Source organism: Neoarius graeffei, chromosome 14 (assembly GCF_027579695.1).
Source record: "Neoarius graeffei isolate fNeoGra1 chromosome 14, fNeoGra1.pri, whole genome shotgun sequence".
In the NCBI taxonomy this organism is placed as follows: Eukaryota; Metazoa; Chordata; class Actinopteri; order Siluriformes; family Ariidae; genus Neoarius; species Neoarius graeffei.
This window is the reverse complement of record NC_083582.1, coordinates 15171144-15195077: the sequence shown is the minus strand read 5'-3', so window position 1 is coordinate 15195077 and position 23934 is coordinate 15171144. Positions and strand designations below refer to the sequence as shown.

Genomic DNA, 23934 nt, shown 5'->3' with positions numbered 1-23934 from the left:
AACAATCAGAATTGAGGAGAATTCAACAGCATTGTAGTAAGAGTACTGTAGCAGTTCGTAGGAGGGGGAGGAGCACAGAAAGACGGCAGGCCAGAATAAAGTTCCATAATTGTATTTATTTGTTCTTTCCAGACACAAATATATTTCAGTCCCACAGAACACACCAGTTGGCTGGTTCAAGAGAGAGCTGCCTTCCTCTGCTCTCTCTCTCTTTATATAGGGCATGGTCACTGGGAAGACACACAAACACAGGTTAATTGACATCAGGTGTAGTGATTCTGCCACTTACCTTCCCTGACTCCGCCCTCCTGTCACAGACCGGTGCTTGACCACGCCCCCGCTGTCACATACCCCCACCGCCCGACTCAAGCCGGGCAGCCATCCGGCCTGCAGCCGACTCCCCCCCCCGACAGGAGAGAAAGTCCGCCACAACCATCTGTGCTCCCGGCCTGTGGATCACCTTGAAATTAAAGGGTTGGAGTGCCAGATACCAACGGGTGATCCGCGTGTTGGCATCCTTCATACGGTGGAGCCACTGGATGGGCGCGTGGTCCAAAGAGAGGGTGAAAGGGTGTCCCAGCAGGTAGTAGCGGAGGGTGAGGACCGCCCACTTGATCGCAAGGCACTCCTTTTCTATCGTGCTGTAGTGCCCCTTGCGCACCGCAACTCATCAATATGAGGCATTGGGTACGCGTCGAATTTAGACACCGCATTGACTTTTCTGTAGTCCACACAGAACCGGACCGACCCATCGGCCTTGGGAACCAAGACCACTGGGCTGCTCCAGTCACTGTGGGACTCCTCAACGATGCCCATCTCGAGCATGGCCTCGAGTTCTTCCCGAACCACTTTTTTCTTGTGTTCGGGCAGCCTGTAAGGGCGGCTACGCACTACCACCCCCGGGGGCGTCTCAATGTGATGCTCTATGAGGTCGGTGCGGCCGGGCAGGGGCGAGAACACGTCCGTAAACTCGGTCTGCAACTGGGCGACCTCCGCGAGTTGGGTCGGGGAGAGGTGGTCTCCACAGGGGACCAGAGAGGTATGCAATGCCAATGCGCCCTTTTGAACCTCTGGCCCCAGCTCCGCCTTCTCCGGAACCACCGACACCAACGCTACAGGGACCTCCTCGTTCCAGAGTTTGAGTAGATTGAGGTGGTAAATCTGTAGCGCCCCACCCCTGTCTGTTCGCCTCACCTCATTGTCGACCTCCCCGACTCGCCGTGTGACCTCAAAGGGTCCTTGCCACTTGGCGATCAATTTGGAGCTCGATGTGGGCAACAGTACGAGTACTTTATCTCCTGGTGCAAACTCCCTAAGGCGCGTACCCCTGTCGTACAGGCGGGTTTGCTGTTCTTGGGCCTGCCGCAAATTCTCCTGGGTTAGGTGTGTGAGCATGTGGAGTTTTGCGCACAGGTCAATAACATACTGAATTTCATTTTTACTTGGTGAAGGTCCCTCCCAATTTTCTCGCAGCACATCTAAAATGCCGCATGGCTTATGCCCGTATAACAATTCAAATGGGGAGAAACCCGTGGAGGCTTGCAAATAACAAGGGTTCGAGCCATTTATCCCAGTTACGTGTGTCCTCACTTATGAATTTTTTAATTATATTCTTGAGGGTGCGATTGAACCGTTCAACTAAACCGTCCGTTTGTGGGTGATAAACGCTGGTGCAGATCGGCTTAATACGTAATAGCCCATACAGTTCGCTCAGTGTTCGTGACATAAACGAGGTGCCTTTGTCAGTCAGAATCTCTTTTGGGATTCCAACTCGGAAGATGACGCGGAAAAGTGCCTCCGCAATACTGCGTGCTGAGATATTGCGAAGAGGCACCGCTTCTGGGTATCACGTTGCATAGTCCACCAGAACTAATATAAAGCAGTACCCTCGTGTTGACCGATCTAATGGCCCGACGAGATCCATCCCAATTCTTTCGAACGGGGTCTCGATTAATGGTAGGGGGCGCAAAGGCGCTTTTGGAATGGCTGCTGGATTTACTAACTGGCATTCGCGGCATGCCGTACACCGCCTACGGACATCGCCGCCAATCCCCAGCCAATAGAATCGGGCCATTATTCGGGCTAGTGTCTTATCCTGCCCTAAGTGTCCAGCCATGGGATTAAAGTGAGCCGCCTGGAATACCAATTCCCGGCGGCTTTTTGGAATCAAAAGCTGGGTGATTTGCTCTTTCATCTGAGTGTCCTGCGTCACTCGATATAATCTATCTTTCATAATAGAAAAATAGGGGAAGGACGGGGTGGCATTCGGCGGGAGCGTTTGACCATCGATTACTCTCACTTGGTCAAACGCAAGCCGCAGAGTCTCGTCTCATGACTGTTCTAATGGGAAATCCACAAGGGATTCCCCGAGAGAGGGAGGAGGAGCCTGTGGCTCCTCACTCTGACGCGGAGATGACGTAGACGGCTCTGCAACAGCTGCTCCCGCCAAAGCGACACCAGGACCTCCCCCTGCTGACCTATGGCAGGACCCACTCTTCACTAGATGACTCATCAACTCCCCGAATCCCGGCCAATCAGTCCCCAAAATTATCGAGTGGGTGAGGCGAGGATTAACTGCCGCCTTTACTATAAATTTTTCCCCTCGGAACAAAATGTGGACCGACACCAACGGGTAGCTGTGAACATCCCCATGCACACACAACACCTTCACCCCCTGTGCTCCCCCCAATGCCTCATCTTGCACCAGGCTTTGGTGAATTGAGGTCTGATTACAACCGGAATCCACCAACGCCTGATATGTATCCCCTTGGATACTCACTGGTATGCGATACGCTCCGGCCTGATCGAGGGCAGCTCCTGGCGCATCGGGGATCCGAACCACTGCGCCCACTCCCATTGCCGAACATTGCTGTTGGAGGTGGCCCGGCTCCCCGCAGCGCCAGCAAACCGGCCTGGGCTTCCTCTCTGCACCGGCGCCCTGGGGCTCACTCACCTGAGGGGGGGGAAGAGACAGACACAGAAGGGAAAAACGGGAGGACACCACGGGTGCGACAGGCCGGCTGGGGGGGCTGGCCCCCGCCTCCGGGGTGGGGGAACGGGGCGAGGACGAGACACAGGAGGAGAGAGGGGGAGAGAGAGAGAGGAGAGGAGAGAAGAGGATGTCCGCTGTCCTGCTGTCGGAACAGCCGCCAAATTGTCCTCCGCCAACTCGATGGCCTGATCCAGCGACGCCGGGCGGTGGCACTGGACCCACTCCGCGGTTCCCTCTGGCAGGCGGACGATGAACTGCTCCAGCACCACCTGATCGAGGATTCCCTCGGCGTCGCCACTGTTGGCCCTCATCCACCGCCAGCAGGTGTCTCAGAGCTGCTGGCCAAACGTGAACGGCCGGCCGACTTCCTCCAGCTGCAGAGCGCGGAAGCGCTGATGTTGTTGTTCGGGGGTGCACCCCACCCGCTGGAGGACGGCCCGGCGAAGGTCTGCGTAGGCCAGCTGGCGGTCGGCGGGGAGCTGTAGCGTGGCCAGCTGCGCCTCTCCCGTTAGCAGGGGGAGAAGGCGCGCCAAGCGCTGCTCCATCGGCCACCCTGAGGTCTCCGCGACTTGCTTGAAGAGCATGATGAATGCCTCGGGGTCGTCCTGCAGGCCCATCTTGGTTAGGGTGAGGGGGGATGGGCCCGCGGTGGGAGCACTGGTGGACCCGCCGACGCAAGGAGGTGCCGGAATGCCTGACGATCTTCCTGCTGCGCCAGCACCAGGGCCTCAAACCAGCGCTCTTGCTCCTTCCGGAGGGTGATTAGCGCCTGGTGCTGGCTCTGCTGGGCCATGGCGAGGGTGTGGACCAGGTCCGCGAAGGGGGAGGACTCCATAAGGTTGTTCTTTTCCTGTGCTCCATCCCGGGTTTCAGCACCACTGTAGCAGTTCGTAGGAGAGGGAGGAGCACAGAAAGACGGCAGGCCAGAATAAAGTTCCATAATTGTATTTATTTGTTCTTTCCAGACACAAATATATTTCAGTCCCACAGAACACACCAGTTGGCTGGTTCAAGAGAGAGCTGCCTTCCTCTGCTCTCTCTCTCTCTTTATATAGGGTGCGGTCACTGGGAAGACACACAAACACAGGTTAATTGACATCAGGTGTAGTGATTCTGCCACTTACCTTCCCTGACTCTGCCCTCCTGTCACAGACCGGCGCTTGACCATGCCCCCGCTGCCACAAGTACATTTCAGAGTAAGAGCAGAGTTTTTTTTTTATCCATGAGCACTAAATGTTTTTACGTCTACCACCTCTGCTACATCTTCCTTCACACTTAACTGATGACTCTTCAAGTTCACATGATGTTCCTCCCAAAGTGTGCAGGTGAAGAAATTCTCCATGGTGGGAACATCAAACTTCTATCTCCATCTGTCTTTTTTAAGGTCTATGTGGAACTGAGTGAGCTGATGAAGAACCAGAGCAAGCAGGGAGGCCGGCAGGAGACAGGACGATGGCAGAGTTACAAAGAGAGCCACGACCCTGAGGTTGGCCACTGGGAATCTTCTCATGTCTCCTATCTGACCTTTAAGAGCCTTGTTCAGCTCAGATGCATGATGGACACTGGTGAGAAAAACAAACATAACACAACACTTTCAGACATAAACAGACCTCTGTGCTTATCTCAAATGTCTGTATGCATGTTTGTGAAATCTGAAAACCTGGTTTAAGAGTACTAGGAAATTCTTAGACACTTGCAAGCTGTCTCTCAAACAGATAAGTTGTAATGAGTGAAAATGTTCATCTGAAGTCCGGACTGATGGCTCAAAAAGTACTTCTGGTCTTATCAATAAAAAAATTAAGCTTCAGGAACCTGAAATGTCCCAAAAATGGTATTTTTAATATATTTTCAGCCTTACTTGATAGCTTAAAATGAACATAACATCAAATGTTCTTTTTCTTCATATTCTCTACCAGTGTTGTAGTTGAGTCACTAAACCTCGAGTCCGAGTCCAGTCTCGAGTCCCCAGTGTCCAAATCAAGCTCAAGTCATTAAAAAAATTTCTAGCCGAGTCAAGTCCAAGTTGAGTCCACTATTGAGCCAAGTCGAGTCGAGTCCAACACTGCAACCACACCTTTTGACAGTGGCTGTTTTAGCACCATTAACATTAGTTTGTTCCTGAACATGACGTTTGAGCAGGTGAATGTGCATTCTCTTTGTAAGGGAGTGCGAAGTATTCTGTCAGAGATGGTTGGGAGACGGATGTAAGTACAGAAGGTCAATTAATACAAGTGAAGATCGGTAAACAATCCAGAACGGCAGGTAAAATCGTAAAACAGTGAAACAGGCAATAGGTCGAGTGAGACATAAACAGGTTATTGTAGACTCGGCAGAATCAAAAACAGGAAATCAGGAAACCAAACAAGGTAATAAGGCTCAGTAATGTGTCAGCAACACAACTCAATACTTTCCAAAGTAAGTGTGTTTTCACAGTTTTAATATAGGCGCGCTGTTTGTTCCTTAATCTTATACAGGTGCGAGTTGTTTACAGTGCACACACGTGAGTCTGCTTGGCGCACGCGCTGTCTGGAGCGTGCCCGAGAGTCAAGTGCGACACTCTTGCATGAAATTCGTACAAACATTAATGTAGATATAAATGTCTTATGCCAAATTATTATAGCATGTTACCAAAGAATCAAGAAAAAAATCTGAGTCTTTGTCTCCATTTTCTGAGTCCGAATGCAATTAATGCACGAGTCCAAGTCATCAGTGCTCAAGTCCAGTTTGAGTCACAAGTCCTTAAAATTAGGGCACGAGTTGGACTCGAGTCCAAGTCCTGGACTCGAGTACTACAAGCCTGTTCTCTACATTTTAAACACATCAGCTACTCAATAACAGATCACTAAATTGTTTTTTTTTGCAAGACAGCTTCAAGAAGGGCCGGCACGGTGGTGTAGTGGTTAGCGCTGTCGCCTCACAACAAGAAGGTCCGGGTTCAAGCCCCGTGGCCGACGAGGGCCTTTCTGTGCGGAGTTTGCATGTTCTCCCCGTGTCCGTGTGGGTTTCCTCTGGGTGCTCCGGTTTTCCCCACAGTCCAAAGACATGCAGGTTAGGTTAACTGGTGACTCTAAATTGACCATGAGTGTGAATGGTTGTCTATGTGTCAGCCCTGTGATGACCTGGCAACTTGTCCAGGGTGTACCCTGCCTTTCGCCCATAGTTCAGCTGGGATAGGCTCCAGCTTGCCTGCAGAACAGGATAAAGCAGCTACAGATAATGAGATGAGATGAGCTTCAAGAAGCTCAAGAAGATTCCATCCACTACTCCAAGTTGAAACATCCAGTTAAAACAGTTAGCTAGCTGTTTATTTACTGCTACGAGATTACTCTGTAGCTAGGCAATCATTCACTTTCACAGGAAAATCTATTGGACAAAGGCATTTCCAGCTAATTCATTTCTGACAAAAACCATTCAATTTTTCAAATTTCCAAATTCAAATTATTCTGATTTTTGACATTAAAAAGCAAGTAGCTCCAGATTTAAATGCCAATTTAAGTAAAACTGAGATGTGGAAATAACAGTTTTTCTTGCATGATATTGATTCGAGTGAGGAGCAGCATTAAATCCAGAGCCACTCTGACAGTTTCAAGCTAGGGCAGGCAATGTTGGAGACACCAGCAAGAGTAAACTATATTTTGAAAGAATCCAACCAAAAAAACAACTGGGACTATTCATGCAACAGTGTATTAGGTTGTGTATGAGAAGGTTTGTCTGATTTCCAGAATGAGGAATGTGAGTGTTGGTAAATCAACTGAAAAAAGAAAACAACACCATGGCCTCACATTACGCCACACTACACTTACCTCTGTCCATGTTCCATGCAGATCCACAATCCATCCTTCTTCCATCTCCTGTTTCCTCTTCTTTTTCCTTTTTTTAATTTCCCTGATCACATTCTGCCATGTTCTCAGGGGTGGTGACGTTGGACAGAGAAGAGCCATCACTCTCCAGCATCATGGAAAAAATTGTGGATGAGATGATCAAGAAGAGGCAGATCAGACCCAGTGACCATGATGGGGTTTTTAAAGCTCTAACAGAAAACTGTAGGTAAAGATGACACTTTACTAATTCCAATACCATTTTGGATTCCAGTTCAAATTCAATCTTGAGTTTAAAAATTCTACAACCCCGATTCCAAAAAAGTTGGGACAAAGTACAAATTGTAAATAAAAATGGAATGCAATAATTTACAAATCTCAAAAACTGATATTGTATTCACAATAGAACATAGACAACATATCAAATGTCGAAAGTGAGACATTTTGAAATTTCATACCAAATATTGGCTCATTTGAAATTTCATGACAGCAACACATCTCAAAAAAGTTGGGACAGGGGCAATAAGAGGCTGGAAAAGTTAAAGGTACAAAAAAGGAACAGCTGGAGGACCAAATTGGCAAGAGGTCATTAACATGACTAGGTATAAAAAGAGCATCTTGGAGTGGCAGCGGCTCTCAGAAGTAAAGATGGGAAGAGGATCACCAATCCCCCTAATTCTGTGCCAACAAATAGTGGAGCAATATCAGAAAGGAGTTCGACAGTGTAAAATTGCAAAGAGTTTGAACATATCATCATCTACAGTGCATAATATCATCAAAAGATTCAGAGAATCTGTAAGAATCTCTGTGCGTAAGGGTCAAGGCCGGAAAACCGTACTGGGTGCCCGTGATCTTCAGGCCCTTAGACGGCACTGCATCACATACAGGCATGCTTCTGTATTGGAAATCACAAAATGGGCTCGGGAATTTTTCCAGAGAACATTATCTGTGAACACAATTCACGGTGCCATCCGCCGTTGCCAGCTAAAACTCTATAGTTCAAAGAAGAAGCCGTATCTAAACATGATCCAGAAGCACAGACATCTTCTCTGGGCCAAGGCTCATTTAAAATGGACTGTGGCAAAATGGAAAACTGTTCTGTGGTCAGATGAATCAAAATTTGAAGTTCTTTATGGAAATCAGGGACGCCATGTCATTCGGACTAAAGAGGAGAAGGACGACCCAAGTTGTTATCAGCGCTCAGTTCAGAAGCCTGCATCTCTGATGGTATGGGGTTGCATTAGTGCGTGTGGCATGGGCAGCTTACACATCTGGAAAGACACCATCAATGCTGAAAGGTATATCCAGGTTCTAGAGCAACATATGCTCCCATCCAGACGACGTCTCTTTCAGGGAAGACCTTGCATTTTCCAACATGACAATGCCAAACCACATACTGCATCAATTACAGCATCATGGCTGCGTAGAAGAAGGGTCCGGGTACTGAACTGGCCAGCCTGCAGTCCAGATCTTTCACCCATAGAAAACATTTGGTGCATCATAAAATGGAAGATACGACAAAAAAGACCTAAGACAGTTGAGCAACTAGAATCCTACATTAGACAAGAATGGGTTAACATTCCTATCCCTAAACTTGAGCAACTTGTCTCCTCAGTCCCCAGACGTTTACAGACTGTTGTAAAGAGAAAAGGGGATGTCTCACAGTGGTAAACATGGCCTTGTCCCAACTTTTTTTGAGATGTGTTGTTGTCATGAAATTTAAAATCACCTAATTTTTCTCTTTAAATGATACATTTTCTCAGTTTAAACACTTGATATGTCATCTATGTTCTATTCTGAATAAAATATGGAATTTTGAAACTTCCACATCATTGCATTCTGTTTTTATTTACAATTTGTACTTTGTCCCAACTTTTTTGGAATCAGGGATGTAATTGTAGTTTCCCTTCTGAATTTTATTCTAATTTAAATCCACAGAGATTGCACTGAAACTCACAGTGATGATTAAAAATATTGTTCAGGTTAGTTTGGTTCATTCAGCTTTATAAGTTTAGAATAAGATAAGATAAACTTTATTCATCCTTCGCTGGGGAAATTTTCATGTTACAGCAACTCACAAATAGAAAGAGCCATGAATAAACAATAATAAAATAAAGTGCAATAAAAGTATATATATATATATATATATATATATATATATATATATATATATATATATATATATATATATATGCTAACATGCTACCGGTCAGACAGAGCGCTAGTCAAGGGGGGAAGACTCGCAGCGGAGGACTCTGTGTTTACATCAGTGATGCCTGGTGCTGCGATGCTGTCGTGGTCTGCAAACACTGCTCACCACTGGTGGAGTTTATAATTATTAAGTGCCGGCCATTCTACCTGCCGAGGGAATTTACAGCCATATTGCTGGTAGCGATATACATCCCTCCCGGCTCCAATAACAACACGAGTGAAGCACTGAATGAAATCTATCAGCACATCAGTGAGCAGCAGACAGCCCACCCAGATGCTTTCCTCATCCTGGCTGGGGATTTCAACCATGCAAACCCCAAGAGCATGTTTCCAAAACTCTATGGACATATCAACTTTCCCACACGTGGAAACAATACTCTGGACAATGTTTACACCATGCATAAAGACGCCTACAAAGCCATACCCCTCCCCCACCTTGGGGCCTCAGATCACTCCACTGTTATGCTAATGCCAGCATACAGGCCACTGGTTAAAGTCACCAAACCAGCTACAAAGCAGATACATGTGTGGCCAGAGGGGTACTCAGAGGCACTCCAGGACTGTTTTTCCACCACTGACTGGAGCATGTTCAGACAGGTGGCCACTTACAACAACACCACAGATCTCCAGGAGTACACGTAGACCATCACTGCCTACATGAGGAAGTGCATGGACGACGTTACAGTCACCAGAACCATCTCCATTCAGGCCAATCAGAAGCCATGGCTGACAGGGGAAGTCCACAGGCTCCTGAGGGCTCGGAATGCCGCCTTCAGAGCTGGGGATGAGGTGGGCCTGAGGACAGCTAGGACCAACCTGTCACGAGGCATCAGAGTGGCCAAGAGACAGTATTCCAAGAACATTGTTGTCTACTTCAACAACAGCAGAGACACCAGGAACCTGTGGCAGGGGATTCAGACCATCACAGACTACAAGCCCTTGCCACAGACCTGTGATAACTCCACCTCTCTGCTGAATCAGTTGAACGACTTCTTCGCTCGCTTTGGGGCAGACAACTGCACCACGGCACAGAAGACCCCACCACCTCCCAGGGACCAGGTGTTGACGCTGTCCCTAGACAGCGTGAGGAGAGCTCTCAGGATGACAAATGCATGGAAAGCCCGGGTCCTGATAACATTCCTGGTCATGTCCTGAGAGACTGTGCCGAGGAGCTCACAGATGTCTTTACAGACATCTTCAACATATCGTTGAGCCAGGCTGTTCTCCCCACGTGCCTCAAAACACACCAACTCTCAACGTTCATTAACACACTGAACTCAGGAACTGCACATTTCACTTTACCTCGCTCATTTGCACTATTCTGCACTACCTCACTGTGGCAGCGGGGGCGTGGTCAAGCACCGGTCTGTGACAGGAGGGCGGAGTTGGGGAAGGTAAGTGGCAGAATCGCTTCACCTGAGTGTCATTAACCTGTGTTTTGTGTGTGTTCTCCCCAGTAAACCGCCCTACTTAAGGAGGGAAAGGGAGAGCGGAAGGGAGCTTCTTCCCCGGCAGAGCCGACAGTGTGTGTGTCTCTCTCTCTGCCTGCGTGATTTAAAAACATTGTTAGACTGAAAAGTTCGGCAATAAAGCCATCTGGAAAACCTTGATCTCTGTCCTGCCGTCCTCTGTGCTCCACCCACACGCTATTCTCGCTACAGTGGTGCCGAAACCCGGGAGCAAGGTGGAGCATCAGTCCTGCAGCCCCATGGAATCCTCCCCGTTCGCGGACTTGGTCCACGCCCTCGCCACGGCTCAGCAGAGCCAGCACCAGGCACTCGTCACGCTCCGGAAGGAGCAGGAGCTCCACTTCGAAGCCCTGGTGCTGGCTCAACAGGAAGATCGAGAGGCGTTCCGGCGTCTCCTCGCGTCGGCGGGGTCCACCAGCACCCCGGCCGCGGGCCCGTCTCCCCTCACCTTAACTAAGATGGGCCCGCAGGACGACCCCGAGGCTTTCATCACGTTGTTCAAGCAGGTCGCAGAAGCCTCGGGGTGGCCGATGGAGCAGCGCGCGGCGCGCCTCCTCCCCCTCCTGACGGGAGAGGCGCAGCTGGCCGCACTACAGCTCCCCGCCGATCGCCGGCTGGCCTACGCCGACCTTCGCCGGGCTGTCCTCCAGCGCGTGGGGCGCACGCCGGAGCAGCAGCGCCAGCGCTTCCGCGCGCTACGGATGGAGGAAGTCGGCAGCCCGTTCGCGTTCGGCCAGCAGCTCCGGGACGCCTGCTGGCGGTGGCTGAGGGCCGAAGATCGCGACGCCGAGGGAATCATCGATCAGGTGGCGCTGGAACAGTTCACCGCCCGCTTACCAGCCGGAACCGCGGAGTGGGTCCAGTGCCACCGCCCGGCGTCACTGGATCAGGCCGTGGGACTGGCGGAGGATCATCTGGCGGCTGCTCCGGCGGCAGGACAACCACCAACATCGTCTTCTCTCTCCTCTCCTCTCTCTCTTTCTCTCCCCCCTCCTCCCGTGTCTCGTCCTCGCCCCATTCCCCCACCACGGAGGCGGGGGCCGGCTCCACCCCAGCCGGCCCGCCACACCCGTGGTGCCCTCCCGTTTCTCCCTTCTGTGTCTGTCTCTCCCCCCCCTCAGGTGAGTGAGCCTCAGAACACAGCTGCAGAGGGGAGGCCTGGGCCGGTTTGCTGGTGCTGCGGGGAACCGGGCCACCTGCAGCAACAGTGTGCAGCGATGGAGGTGGGGGTGGTGGTGCGGATCCCCGACGCGCCAGAGGCTGCCCTCGATCGGGCCGGAGCGTATCGCATACCGGTAAGTGTACAAGGGGCTACATATCAGGCGTTGGTGGATTCAGGTTGCAATCAGACCTCAATCCGCCAAAGCCTGGTGCAAGACGAGGCATTGGGGGGAGCACAAGGGGTGAAGGTGTTGTGTGTGCACGGGGATATTCACAGCTACCCGTTGGTGTCGGTCCACATATATTTCAGAGGGGCAAAATCAATAGTGAAGGCGGCGGTTAATCCTCGCCTTACCCACTCTTTGATCTTGGGGACTGATTGGCCGGGATTTCGGGGTTTGATGGCACGCCTAGTAAAGAGTGGGTCCTGCCGGTTGATGGGGGAGGGTCCCGGTGTCGCTTTGGCTGGAGCGGCGGTCGCAGAGCCGTCTACGTCATCTCCGCGACAGAGTGAGGAGCCCCCGGCCCCTCCTCTTTCTATTGGGGAATCCCTCGCGGATTTCCCACTGGAACAATCGCGAGACGAGACTCTGCGACACGCGTTTGACCAAGTGAGAGTAATCGATGGTCAAACGCTCCCGCTGAACGCCACCCCGCCCTTCCCCTATTTTTCCATTTTGAAGGATAGGTTATACCGATTGACGCAGGACACTCAGACGAAAGAGCGAGTCACCCAGTTGTTAATTCCAAAGAGCCGCCGGGAATTGGTATTCCAGGCAGCTCACTTTAATCCCATGGCTGGACACCTCGGGCAGGATAAGACACTCGCCCGGATAATGGCCCGATTCTATTGGCCGGGGATTCGCGGCGACGTCCGTAAGTGGTGTACGGCGTGCCGCGAATGCCAGTTAGTAAATCCAGCGGCCATTCCAAGAGCGCCCTTGCGCCCCCTACCGTTAATCGAGACCCCATTCGAAAGAATTGGGATGGATCTCGTCGGGCCATTAGACCGGTCAACACGTGGGTACCGCTTTATATTAGTTCTGGTGGACTATGCAACGCGATACCCGGAAGCAGTGCCTCTTTGCAATATCTCAGCACGCAGTATTGCAGAGGCCCTCTTCCACGTCATCTCCCGGGTTGGAATCCCGAAAGAGATTCTGACTGACCAGGGCACCTCGTTTATGTCACGAACACTGAGCGAACTGTATGGGCTACTGGGTATTAAGCCGATCCGCACCAGCGTTTATCACCCACAGACGGACGGTTTAGTTGAACGGTTCAATCGCACCCTCAAGAATATTATCAAAAAATTCGTAAGTGAGGACGCACGTAACTGGGATAAGTGGCTCGAACCCTTGTTGTTTGCAGTGCGAGAGGTCCCCCAAGCCTCCACGGGGTTCTCCCCATTTGAATTATTATATGGGCGTAAGCCGCGCGGCATCTTAGATGTACTGCGGGAAAATTGGGAGGAGGGACCTTCACAGAGCAAAAACGAAATTCAGTACGTTATGGATCTGCGCGCAAAACTCCACACGCTCACCCACCTAACTCAGGAGAATTTGCGCCAGGCCCAGGAACGGCAAACCCGCCTGTACAACAAGGGCACGCGCCTTAGAGAGTTCACTCCGGGAGATAAAGTACTCGTCCTGTTGCCCACGTCGAGCTCCAAATTAATCGCCAAGTGGCAAGGACCCTTCGAGGTCACACGGCGAGTCGGGGACGTCGACTATGAGGTTAGGCGAACGGACAGGGAGGGGGCGCTACAGATCTACCACCTCAATCTGTTAAAACTCTGGAAAGAGGAAGTCCCCGTGGCGTTGGTGTCGGTAGTTCCGGAGAAGGCGGAGCTGGGGCCGGAGGTCCAAAAAGGGACATTGGCATCTCGTACCTCTCCGGTCCCCTGTGGAGACCTCCTCTCCCCGACCCAACTCACGGAGGTCGCCCAGTTGCAGGCCGAGTTTTCGGATGTATTCTCGCCCCTGCCCGGTCACATTAACCTCATAGAACACCACATAGAGACGCCCCCGGGGGTGGTAGTGCGCAGCCGTCCTTATAGATTTCCCGAACACAAAAAAAAGGTAGTTCGGGAAGAACTTCAGGCCATGCTCGAAATGGGCATCGTCGAGGAGTCCCACAGTGACTGGAGCAGCCCGGTGGTCTTAGTTCCTAAGGCCGACGGCTCGGTCCGGTTCTGTGTGGACTATAGAAAAGTCAACGCGGTGTCTAAATTCGACGCGTACCCAATGCCTCGTATTGATGAGCTGCTCGATCGACTAGGCACGGCTCGCTTTTACTCGACACTGGATTTGACAAAGGGATATTGGCAGATCCCCTTGACTCCATTATCCCGGGAGAAAACGGCCTTTTCCACACCGTTCGGCTTACACCAGTTCGTCACACTTCCGTTTGGGCTGTTTGGGGCGCCCGCTACATTTCAGCGGCTGATGGACCGGGTCCTCCGGCCCCACGCCACCTACGCGGCGGCTTACCTAGACGACATCATTATTTATAGTAATGACTGGCAGCGGCACCTGCAGCACCTGAGGGCCGTCCTTAGGTCGCTGAGGCGGGCGGGGCTCACTGCCAACCCAAAGAAGTGTGCGATTGGGCGGGTGGAAGTACGGTATCTGGGCTTCCACTTGGGTAACGGGCAGGTACGTCCCCAAATTAATAAGACAGCAGCGATTGCGGCCTGCCCGAGACCCAAGACCAAAAAGGGGGTGAGGCAGTTCCTGGGGCTAGCTGGCTATTATCGTAGGTTTATACCTAATTATTCGGACATCACCAGCCCGCTGACTGACCTCACTAAAAAGGGGGCGCCAGATCCGGTCCAGTGGACGGAGCAGTGCCAGCGGGCTTTCTCTGAGGTAAAGGCTGCACTGTGTGGGGGGCCACTTTTGCACTCCCCTGACTTCTCTCTCCCTTTTTTGTTACAGACGGATGCGTCGGATAGAGGGCTGGGGGCCGTTTTGTCCCAGCAGGTGGGGGGAGAGGACCACCCAGTGTTATACATCAGCCGGAAGCTGTCAGTGCGTGAGGGGCGCTACAGCACTATCGAGAAAGAGTGCCTGGCCATCAAGTGGGCGGTCCTCACCCTCCGTTACTACCTGCTGGGGCGCTCTTTCACCCTCTGTTCGGACCACGCGCCCCTCCAGTGGCTCCACCGCATGAAGGATGCCAACGCGCGGATCACCCGTTGGTATCTGGCGCTCCAACCTTTCAACTTCAAGGTGGTCCACAGGCCGGGGGCGCAGATGGTCGTGGCGGACTTCCTCTCCCGTCAAGGGGGGGGGGGAGTCGGCTGCGGGCCGGACGAGCGCCCGGCCTGAGTCGGGCGGTGGGGGTATGTGGCAGCGGGGGCGTGGTCAAGCACCGGTCTGTGACAGGAGGGCGGAGTTGGGGAAGGTAAGTGGCAGAATCGCTTCACCTGAGTGTCATTAACCTGTGTTTTGTGTGTGTTCTCCCCAGTAAACCGCCCTACTTAAGGAGGGAAAGGGAGAGCGGAAGGGAGCTTCTTCCCCGGCAGAGCCGACAGTGTGTGTGTCTCTCTCTCTGCCTGCGTGATTTAAAAACATTGTTAGACTGAAAAGTTCGGCAATAAAGCCATCTGGAAAACCTTGATCTCTGTCCTGCCGTCCTCTGTGCTCCACCCACACGCTATTCTCGCTACACTCACCTTAACAGCTATTAGTTTATTGTTTATACTGCTTATTTCATGTTTACCTGCTATACCTCCAGTGCCCTTGACTGTTTATTTGCTCTAATTTATGTGTGTGTGTGTGTGTGTGTGTGTGTGTGTGTGTGTGTGTATACATATATGTGTATGTATACACTACCGTTCAAAAGTTTGGGGTCACTTTGAAATTTCCTTATTTTTGAAAGAAAAGCACTGTTCTTTTCAATGAAGATCACTTTAAACTAATCAGAAATACACTCTATACATTGTTAATGTGGTAAATGACTATTCTAGCTGCAAATGTCTGGTTTTTGGTGCAATATCTACATAGGTGTATAGAGGTGTATGTCTATTCCCTTGATTAAAGGGTGGGTGTGTCAGTTGATTGAATAAGCCAAATCAGGTGTGCTGCTGCATGGCTGGAATGAAAACCTGCAGCCACACGGCCTTTTATGGATCAGTTTGGACACCCCTGCTCTAGAACCTGGATATACCTTTCAGCATTGATGGTGTTGTAGGTGCATTTGGTAATTATTAAGTGATCTCATTAAATCAGTCTCATTAAATTTGAAGGTTAATAATTAAAATGAATCAGTCTCATTTCAATCGTTCAAGTGAATCAAATCAGTGAATCATTCAAAGTAGTGAATCATTCAAGTGAATCATACCATTAATCCTGGTGCTTAATAATAAATTACCAAACAGCTAAATTATGGTATATTCCAAATTATTATTGATCACTTACCATATTACATAACTTATATGCATCCTTTTGAATTCTTTGAGAGATTGGGTGACTTCAAAGATATTTATTAACACAAATAAAGCACAGTTTGTTTAATAAATGAATTTATTATAACAAAGATAAAAATAAAATGAATAATGTCAACAGATATATACAAATATGATGATATGGTCATATACTTGAGTATGTAGATGTGTAAGAGCGTGTGTGTGTGTGAGAGAGGCTATAAAGTTTGGAATGTTATCTGTGAGAGGGAGAGCAAGTGTGTGTGTGTGTGTGTGTGTGTGTGTGTGTGTGTGTGTGTGTGTGAGGGGGCTATAAAGTTTGGAATGTTATCTGAGGTGTTGGGGGAAGGTGAATCCTTGTGGTTTGCCTTGAGACAAAGGAATTCTACCTACTTATAACATTATCAAATCCCCTGAAATCTTGATAAGGTCAAAATGTGTGTTAAGGAGATTGAGGATATTAGTAAAAAGAAGCATGCACAGCCTATCTAATTGAGATATTAAAACAGAACAATTCAATTTGACACGCTGCGTGTCTAATAGTGTAAACAGAACTTTCCTGAGTTTAAATTCACACTGTTTCAATAAAACCTAAAATCCTAAGACTGATCTTTATTTATGCCCAAAATGTTGACAGTCTTACTTCCAGTATCTCGCTTATATGCAAGATTAGGGAGATGTTCTAAAACTTCTGAGTCTCGCCGTTGTGGAGCACGTGAGTTGATTCCGTGAGTCAATTCCGTGGACAGAGAACTTCTCTTGATCCGACGCGTCGTTCGTGATGAAAGGAAAGTCTCTGATTAAAATTAATGTGCACAGCGCTTCAATCAGGAGGAATTCTGGTCGCTCCTAATTACAAATTAAAACTGCGTTTGGGCGGCGGTCGTGACGTCACTTCTAATACGAATAAATCGGTTGTAACTCAGGTTGAGTTTAAAGATCGCGCGACTCTGGAGTTTACCTTGGCCAAGGGTAAGAAAGAAATCGCGCTGAATGATGGATCTTGCAAGAAAGAGGTGTTTTCGGGTTTGCCCGCGAAGCGAGCAGTCTCTTTGTGTCTGAAGACCACCGGTCCAGAGACGGAAAGAGGAAGGGCAGAGCATTTCCCTTTGTCTTATGCTTTCAGCGAGGATGTGGTGGTGATCCCGCCCCAGCGTGACGTGGGTCAACGCGGAAGTGGGCTGATGGGAAATGTAGTTTCTTAAAGAGACAGTGGAATGTACCTACAGTGTCTTTCCAGATGTGTAAGCTGCCCATGCCACACGCACTAATGCAACCCCATACCATCAGAGATGCAGGCTTCTGAACTGAGCGCTGATAACAACTTGGGTCGTCCTTCTCCTCTTTAGTCCGAATGACATGGCGTCCCTGATTTCCATAAAGAACTTCAAATTTTGATTCGTCTGACCACAGAACAGTTTTCCACTTTGCCACAGTCCATTTTAAATGAGTCTTGGCCCAGAGAAGACGTCTGCACTTCTGGATCATGTTTAGATACGGCTTCTTCTTTGAACTATAGAGTTTTAGCTGGCAACGGCGGATGGCACCGTGAATTGTGTTCACAGATAATGTTCTCTGGAAATATTCCTGGGCCCATTTTGTAATTTCCAATACAGAAGCATGCCTGTATGTGATGCAGTGCTGTCTAAGGGCCCGAAGATCATGGGCACCCAGTATGGTTTTCCGGCCTCGACTCTTACGCGCAGAGATTATTCCAGATTCTCTGAATCTTCTGATGATATTATGCACTGTAGATGATATGTTCAAACTCTTTGCAATTTTACACTGTTGAACTCCTTTCTGATATTGCTTCACTATTTGTCGGTGCAGAATTAGGGGGATTGGTGATCCTCTTCCCATCTTTACTTCTGAGAGCCGCTGCCACTCCAAGATGCTCTTTTTATACCCAGTCATGTTAATGACCTATTGCCAATTGACCTAATGAGTTGCAATTTGGTCCTCCAGCTGTTCCTTTTTTGTACCTTTAACTTTTCCAGCCTCTTATTGCCCCTGTCCCAACTTTTTTGAGATGTGTTGCCGTCATGAAATTTCAAATGAGCCAATATTTGGCATGACATTTCAAAATGTCTCACTTTCGACATTTGATATGTTGTCTATGTTCTATTGTGAATACAATATCAGTTTTTGAGATTTGTAAATTATTGCATTCCATTTTTATTGACAATTTGTACTTTGTCCCAACTTTCTTGGAATCGGGGTTGTAGATGAAGGAGGGAGTGGGGCAGAATCAAACCTGTTGAAGAACAGGTTCAATTCATTTGCCCATTCCAAGTCTCCAGATTCAGGGCCTCTCCCACTGTCCTTGCTGTGGCCAGAGATGGTTTTCAGGCCCCTTCACACATCTCGTGTATTGGTCTGTTGCAGGCATTCCTCCAGCCTCCTCCTGTAGCACTCCTTGCCCTTTCTTATCTCCCTTTTGTTACCTTCCACACTCTCCTCAGCTCCTCTTTGTCCCCAGATCTGAACAACAACTTCTCATTCAGCGGGGTTTTCAGGTCAGGGATCATCCACAGTTTGTTATTGGAAAAACACTGTACCTTTCTGGTTGGCACAGTCAGTGGCGATCCTAGTGTGATTTACTCCCTGGGCGAAACCCCCTGCTGGCGCCCCCCGTCTTTTTTTCGGGGTTTTTTTGGGGGGGACCTTTTTTTGGGACCGTTTTTTTTTTCGTGCCCGCGCTCGTGCTGCCCCCCCGCGTTGGGCTCTGTATTAGCCAACAGAATGTTAACAGCTTTACATGATCGTTTAAACATTTCTCGTCGTGTGTTGTACGTCGCGGACATGGCCCGTTATAAATTTGCTGTTACCAGAATGGCAATGATCAAGTCGTAATGTATTACTTAAGACTCTGTGTAATGTCATAGTAGTGTAGTACTATGGTAGTAAAGTCTTTTTGATGACTAGTACAACGTTCCGCTGGCGGGATTGTGCATATTATGGGGCTATGACAAGTTAGGCACACACACACACACACACTGATGACGTCACCTGCGCAACTTTGGTATCGAGGGCTACCGCATGATGTCACCATGCCACGAGATTTTGTTAAGCACTATATTGGAAGACCAAGTACACATCTATGCAAGTACATACATTCATAAAACAAACTACACCTGAAATGTAGCCAGGGCCGGTTCTGCCCTAATCTGGACCCGGGTGCAACATCACGCAACCCCCCCCCCCCCCCCCCCCAAAAAAAAACCCCAGTCTAAATCAGGACAACCATCACATAACTATAACTATAAACATTTTATATCAACTATTTTGACTAAATGGGCTATAATAAATAAGCCTGCAGCCACGGCGGGCTGCCTCAGAAAAGTAACCATTTGTCCTACCTTAAAACTCGTTTTGCATTTTCTGCCTCCTTTTTTGTATTTTCGACCCTCCGTTTATTTTCTTTCCTTTTCTGAAAACCCGATTTGTGTCCAGACATTTTGTTCTGCTACCAACGAACTAACTCGTCAGGTCTCGTCTCTCAAGCCCGTGATGATTCCCGTGGGAAGGGCAACAATTGCTCCTTTGCTCAGAGACACTCAGTAATGCACTTATTCTCTGTCTCCTGGCAGAAAGCTCCTTGGTTTGCTTGTGTCTCAATCACAGCTGGTATTCTGTAGAAAGACTTCTTTTCACCTTTCCCATCAGCTTTGTTGGAACACCCTAACACAGCACAAAAGTTTATCATTGTAGGTTTATGATGAATCAAGTGCCTCGTGGGTTTAAATTCCACGCGCTGCCATTATTTCCCCCTAATCACGAGTTTGTTGGTCTTCCAATATGGCGCAGGGTTTGTTTACTTCCGGTTTCTGGTGACGTCAGTGAAAAGGGTCTATTGGGCTTCCCCATCCAAAATGTTCACACACACACACCCGCCCGTCTTGTTTTTTTTTCGGGGGTTTCTTTTGGGGGGGACCTTTTTTTGGGGGGGGGACCGTTTTTTTTTTTTTCGCGCCCGCGCTCATGCCGCCCCCCCCCCCGCGATGCCACCCCGGGTGGCTGCCTGGGCGGCCCGCCCCCAGGACCGCCCCTGGGCACAGTGTTCTCCACACAAAAATTAACATAGTCTGTGATGCAGTGTGTAAGACTGTCAATGTCCTCCCCATGGTGACTAGACAGCACTTCCCAGTCTGTGGTTTCAAAACAGTCTCTCAGTGCCATGCTGCTCTCCTCTGACCATTTTTTCACACACCTAGTGGTGGAGGGTTGTTTGTTCACCACAAGTAGGTAAGTGGGGACCAGATTAACCAGGTTGTGTTCTGAGCAGCCCAGTGAAGGGAGGGGTGAGGAGCTGCATGCATCCTTGGTGTTTGCATACAGTAAGTCCAGTGTCTTATTATCCCTGGTATAGCAGTCTACATACTGAGTGAAAGTGGGGAGAGTGGAGGACAGGGTACCATGATTAGAGTCCCCTGAGATTAGGAGGAAGACTTGTGGAAGATGTTTGCAGCTGTGATACAACAGTGTGTAAAAGCTTGCAGGCTGCTGCAGCATTAGCCAGTAGGATCTACACAGTTATTGAAATAACATGCAAGAACTCCCTCGGGATGTAGTATGGCTGAATGCTAACAGCTAGCAGCTCAATGTCCCATGTGCAGCACTACTCTTTAACACTAATGTGCCCGAGGTTACATCATCTCTCGCTCCCAAACATCGCTACCCCCATGCTTCCTCTTACCAGTCACTTTAGATCCCCTGTTCACTTTCACAAGTTGAAAACCATCCAAATTGACAAGTGAATCCAAAGTGAGTTCATTCAGCCAGGTCCCTGTGAGACACATGATGCTGCACTCCCAATACTCTCTCTGCAGCCTGGTCACCTCTGTGAGCTCTTCCATCTTATTAGGGAGTGATCTTACATTCTCCACAATAACAGAAGGTATGGATGATTTATACTGTCTTTTCCTCTCACAGATCTTAGCTCCAGCTCTGCATCCCCTTGTCCTCCTCTTTATTTCCTCAGGGATCTTGTATCTCTCCAAGGGGAGCATCCGCGTGCTGCACAATGCCATCAGCTGATCGCAGGTGTAAACAATCAAGTCCATGACTGAATGGCTCTCCTGATATTGTTTTTAAAAGTCCCAAAACAAATAAACACAAAAGTAGGTCACACCAAAAGCACATGCATAGTTGCATGTGAACAAGTAAGATTAATACTAAGAAGGGTATGACTAAAGATGATAAAAAGAACAAAAACAGGAAGAAAAGTAAGAGCTGCTGAAACTGACTGCCAGTCATGTGGCACCATCTTGTATTTAGATGCATGTTTTTTTTATTTGTTTGTTTTTTGTCTTTTTTTTACATTTTTTGCTCAAAAATTTTTATATTACAATTCTTATAGGGCGGCACGGTGGTGTAGTGGTTAGCACTGTCACCTCACAGCAAGAAGGTCCTGGGTTCGAGCCCCATGGCCGGCGAGGGCCTTTCTGTGTGGAGTTTGCATGTTCTCCCCGTGTCCGCGTGGGTTTCCTCCGGGTGGTCCGGTTTCCCCCACAGTCCAAAGACGTGCAGGTTAGGTTAACTGGTGACTCTAAATTGACCGTAGGTGTGAATGTGAGTGTGAATGGTTGTCTGTGTCTATGTGTCAGCCCTGTGATGACCTGGCGACTTGTCCAGGGTGTACCCCGCCTTTTGCCCGTAGTCAGCTGGGATAGGCTCCAGCTTGCCTGCGACCCTGTAGAAGGATAAAGCGGCTAGAGATAATGAGATGAGATGAGAGACAATTCTTATACAGAATTAATTTTGTGTACAGATCCTATTATGCCCCATATATGCGATTGAAATTGTGTGTATAATGTGTCTAGCTACACTGGCAAACAAATTAACAATTTTTCAAGTTAAATATTCTATGTGGTGCAGCTTCTAAAAGGAAAATATTACATGGACTTAATAATACATATTTAGTCAGTGCCTAAAAGTGGTGCTCCTGATGAGTTTATGAGCAAAATATTTGCAAGGGCACAAAATCAACCTGAATAGAAGAATTTTATCACACGTACAGTTAAAGGAGATACACAGAACCATGGCCTCACTTTTTGTTTATAAATGCCTTGAGACCTCAAGAATGGCATAGGAATAGTTTTAAGCGTGAACAATTAATCTAATATAGTAATTTTTATGATTAAAAAGTGATTCATACAGGTAGTGGTCTGAGTGTATGACTTTGATATCTATGACATCACAGCGGGAAGGCTATCGGTCGGTCTCATTGCCATTTTTGCTATACTAAAACACAGAGCTAACTGCAACGTCTATCCTCCATTTTGAGTTAATTTAAATCACTATGCCATGTAGGTGTGTTACTGGTGGGTGCAGCAACACAACGGAAGCTGGATTTATGTTGCATTCATGGCCCAAGAATGTTCAAACTGCAAAGATTTGGATGCGTTTTGCAAGATTGGGTGCCTATGAAGTGGTCTCTCCTCTGCTCTGCGCATTTTACTGAGGACTCATACGAAACCTCTGATCTGTTGAGCATTGGTGTAGTATCTGACCAGGTGGGTGGAGCACAGAAGCACGGCAGGCTAGAACTGAGTTCTCAAAAACTCTTTATTTTTAGCTTTTCAGCTTTTCATACTCTCCCAGCCACACACGCACGCACATAAGTGTTCTGATTGGGGAGAGAGCTCCCTTTCTCTGCTCTCTCTCTCTCCTTTTAAAGGGCGCAGTCACTGGGGAAGACACACAAACACAGGTTAATTCCTATCAGGTGCAATGATTCCACCACTTACCTTCCCTGACTCCGCCCTCCATTCACAGACCGACGCTTGGCCACGCCCCCGCTGCCACATACCCCCACCGCCCGACGCAGGCTGGGGAGCCATCTGGCCTGTAGCTGACTCCCCCCCCGACGGGAGAGGAAATCCGCCACGACCATCTGCACCCCCAGCCTGTGGACCACCTCGAACTTAAACGGCTGGAGTGCCAGATACCAATGGGTGATTCGCGCATTGGCATCCTTTCTGCGGTGGAGCCACTGCAGGGGCGCATGGTCCGAACAGAGGGTGAAAGGGCGCCCCAGCAGGTAGTAGCGGAGGGCGATGACCACCCACTTGATGGCGAGGCACTCGTTTTCTATTGTGCTGTACCTGCCCTCACACACCGACAGCTTCCGGCTGATGTACAGCACTGGACGGTCCTCCCCCTCCACCTCCTGGGACAGAACAGCCCCCAGCCCTCTGCCCAACGCATCTGTCTGCAAAATAAAGGGGAGAGAAAAGTCAGGGGAGTGTAACAGTGGCCCTCCACACAGTGCAGCCTTTACCTCCGAGAAAGCCTGCTTACATTGCTCCATCCACTGGACCGGATCTGGTGCTCCCTTTTTAGTGAGATCAGTCAGTGGGCTGGTGACATCCGAATAATTAGGTATAAACCTATGATAGTAGCCAGCCAGCCCCAGGAACTGTCTCACCCCCTTTTTGGTCTTGGGTCTCGGGCAGGCCGCAATCGCTGCTGTCTTATTAATTTGGGGATGCACCTGCCCCTTGCCCAAGTGGAAACCCAGATACCATACTTCCACCCGCCCAATCACACACTTCTTCGGATTGGCTGTGAGACCCGCTCGCCTCAGCAACCTAAGGATGGCCTTTAGGTGTTCCAAGTGCCGCGGCCAGTCATTACTGTAAATAATGATGTCGTCCAAGTAGGCGACCGCGTAGGTAGTGTGGGGGCGGAGGACCCTATCCATCAGCCGCTGGAACGTAACAGGCTCCCCAAACAGCCCAAAAGGAAGGGTGACTAACTGGTGTAAGCCAAACAGTGTGGAAAAGGCCGTTTTCTCTCAGAATAGCGGAGTCAAGGGGATCTGTCAATATCCCTTTGTCAAATCCAGTGTTG

At 49.2% G+C, this 23934-nt stretch overlaps 1 protein-coding gene across 1 annotated transcript in view; it reads left to right on the top strand.

The window, feature by feature from the left end:
* The window catches only part of slc4a1b (solute carrier family 4 member 1b (Diego blood group)), a 103110-nt gene that overhangs the window by 12664 nt on the left and 66512 nt on the right, over positions 1 to 23934 (top strand). Inside the window, exons 2-3 of the mRNA XM_060939349.1 lie at positions 4377 to 4557; positions 6904 to 7039. Coding sequence (XP_060795332.1) covers positions 4401 to 4557; positions 6904 to 7039 — 293 coding nt within the window. The 5' untranslated portion in view covers positions 4377 to 4400. The remainder of the gene's footprint in view (positions 1 to 4376; positions 4558 to 6903; positions 7040 to 23934) is intronic.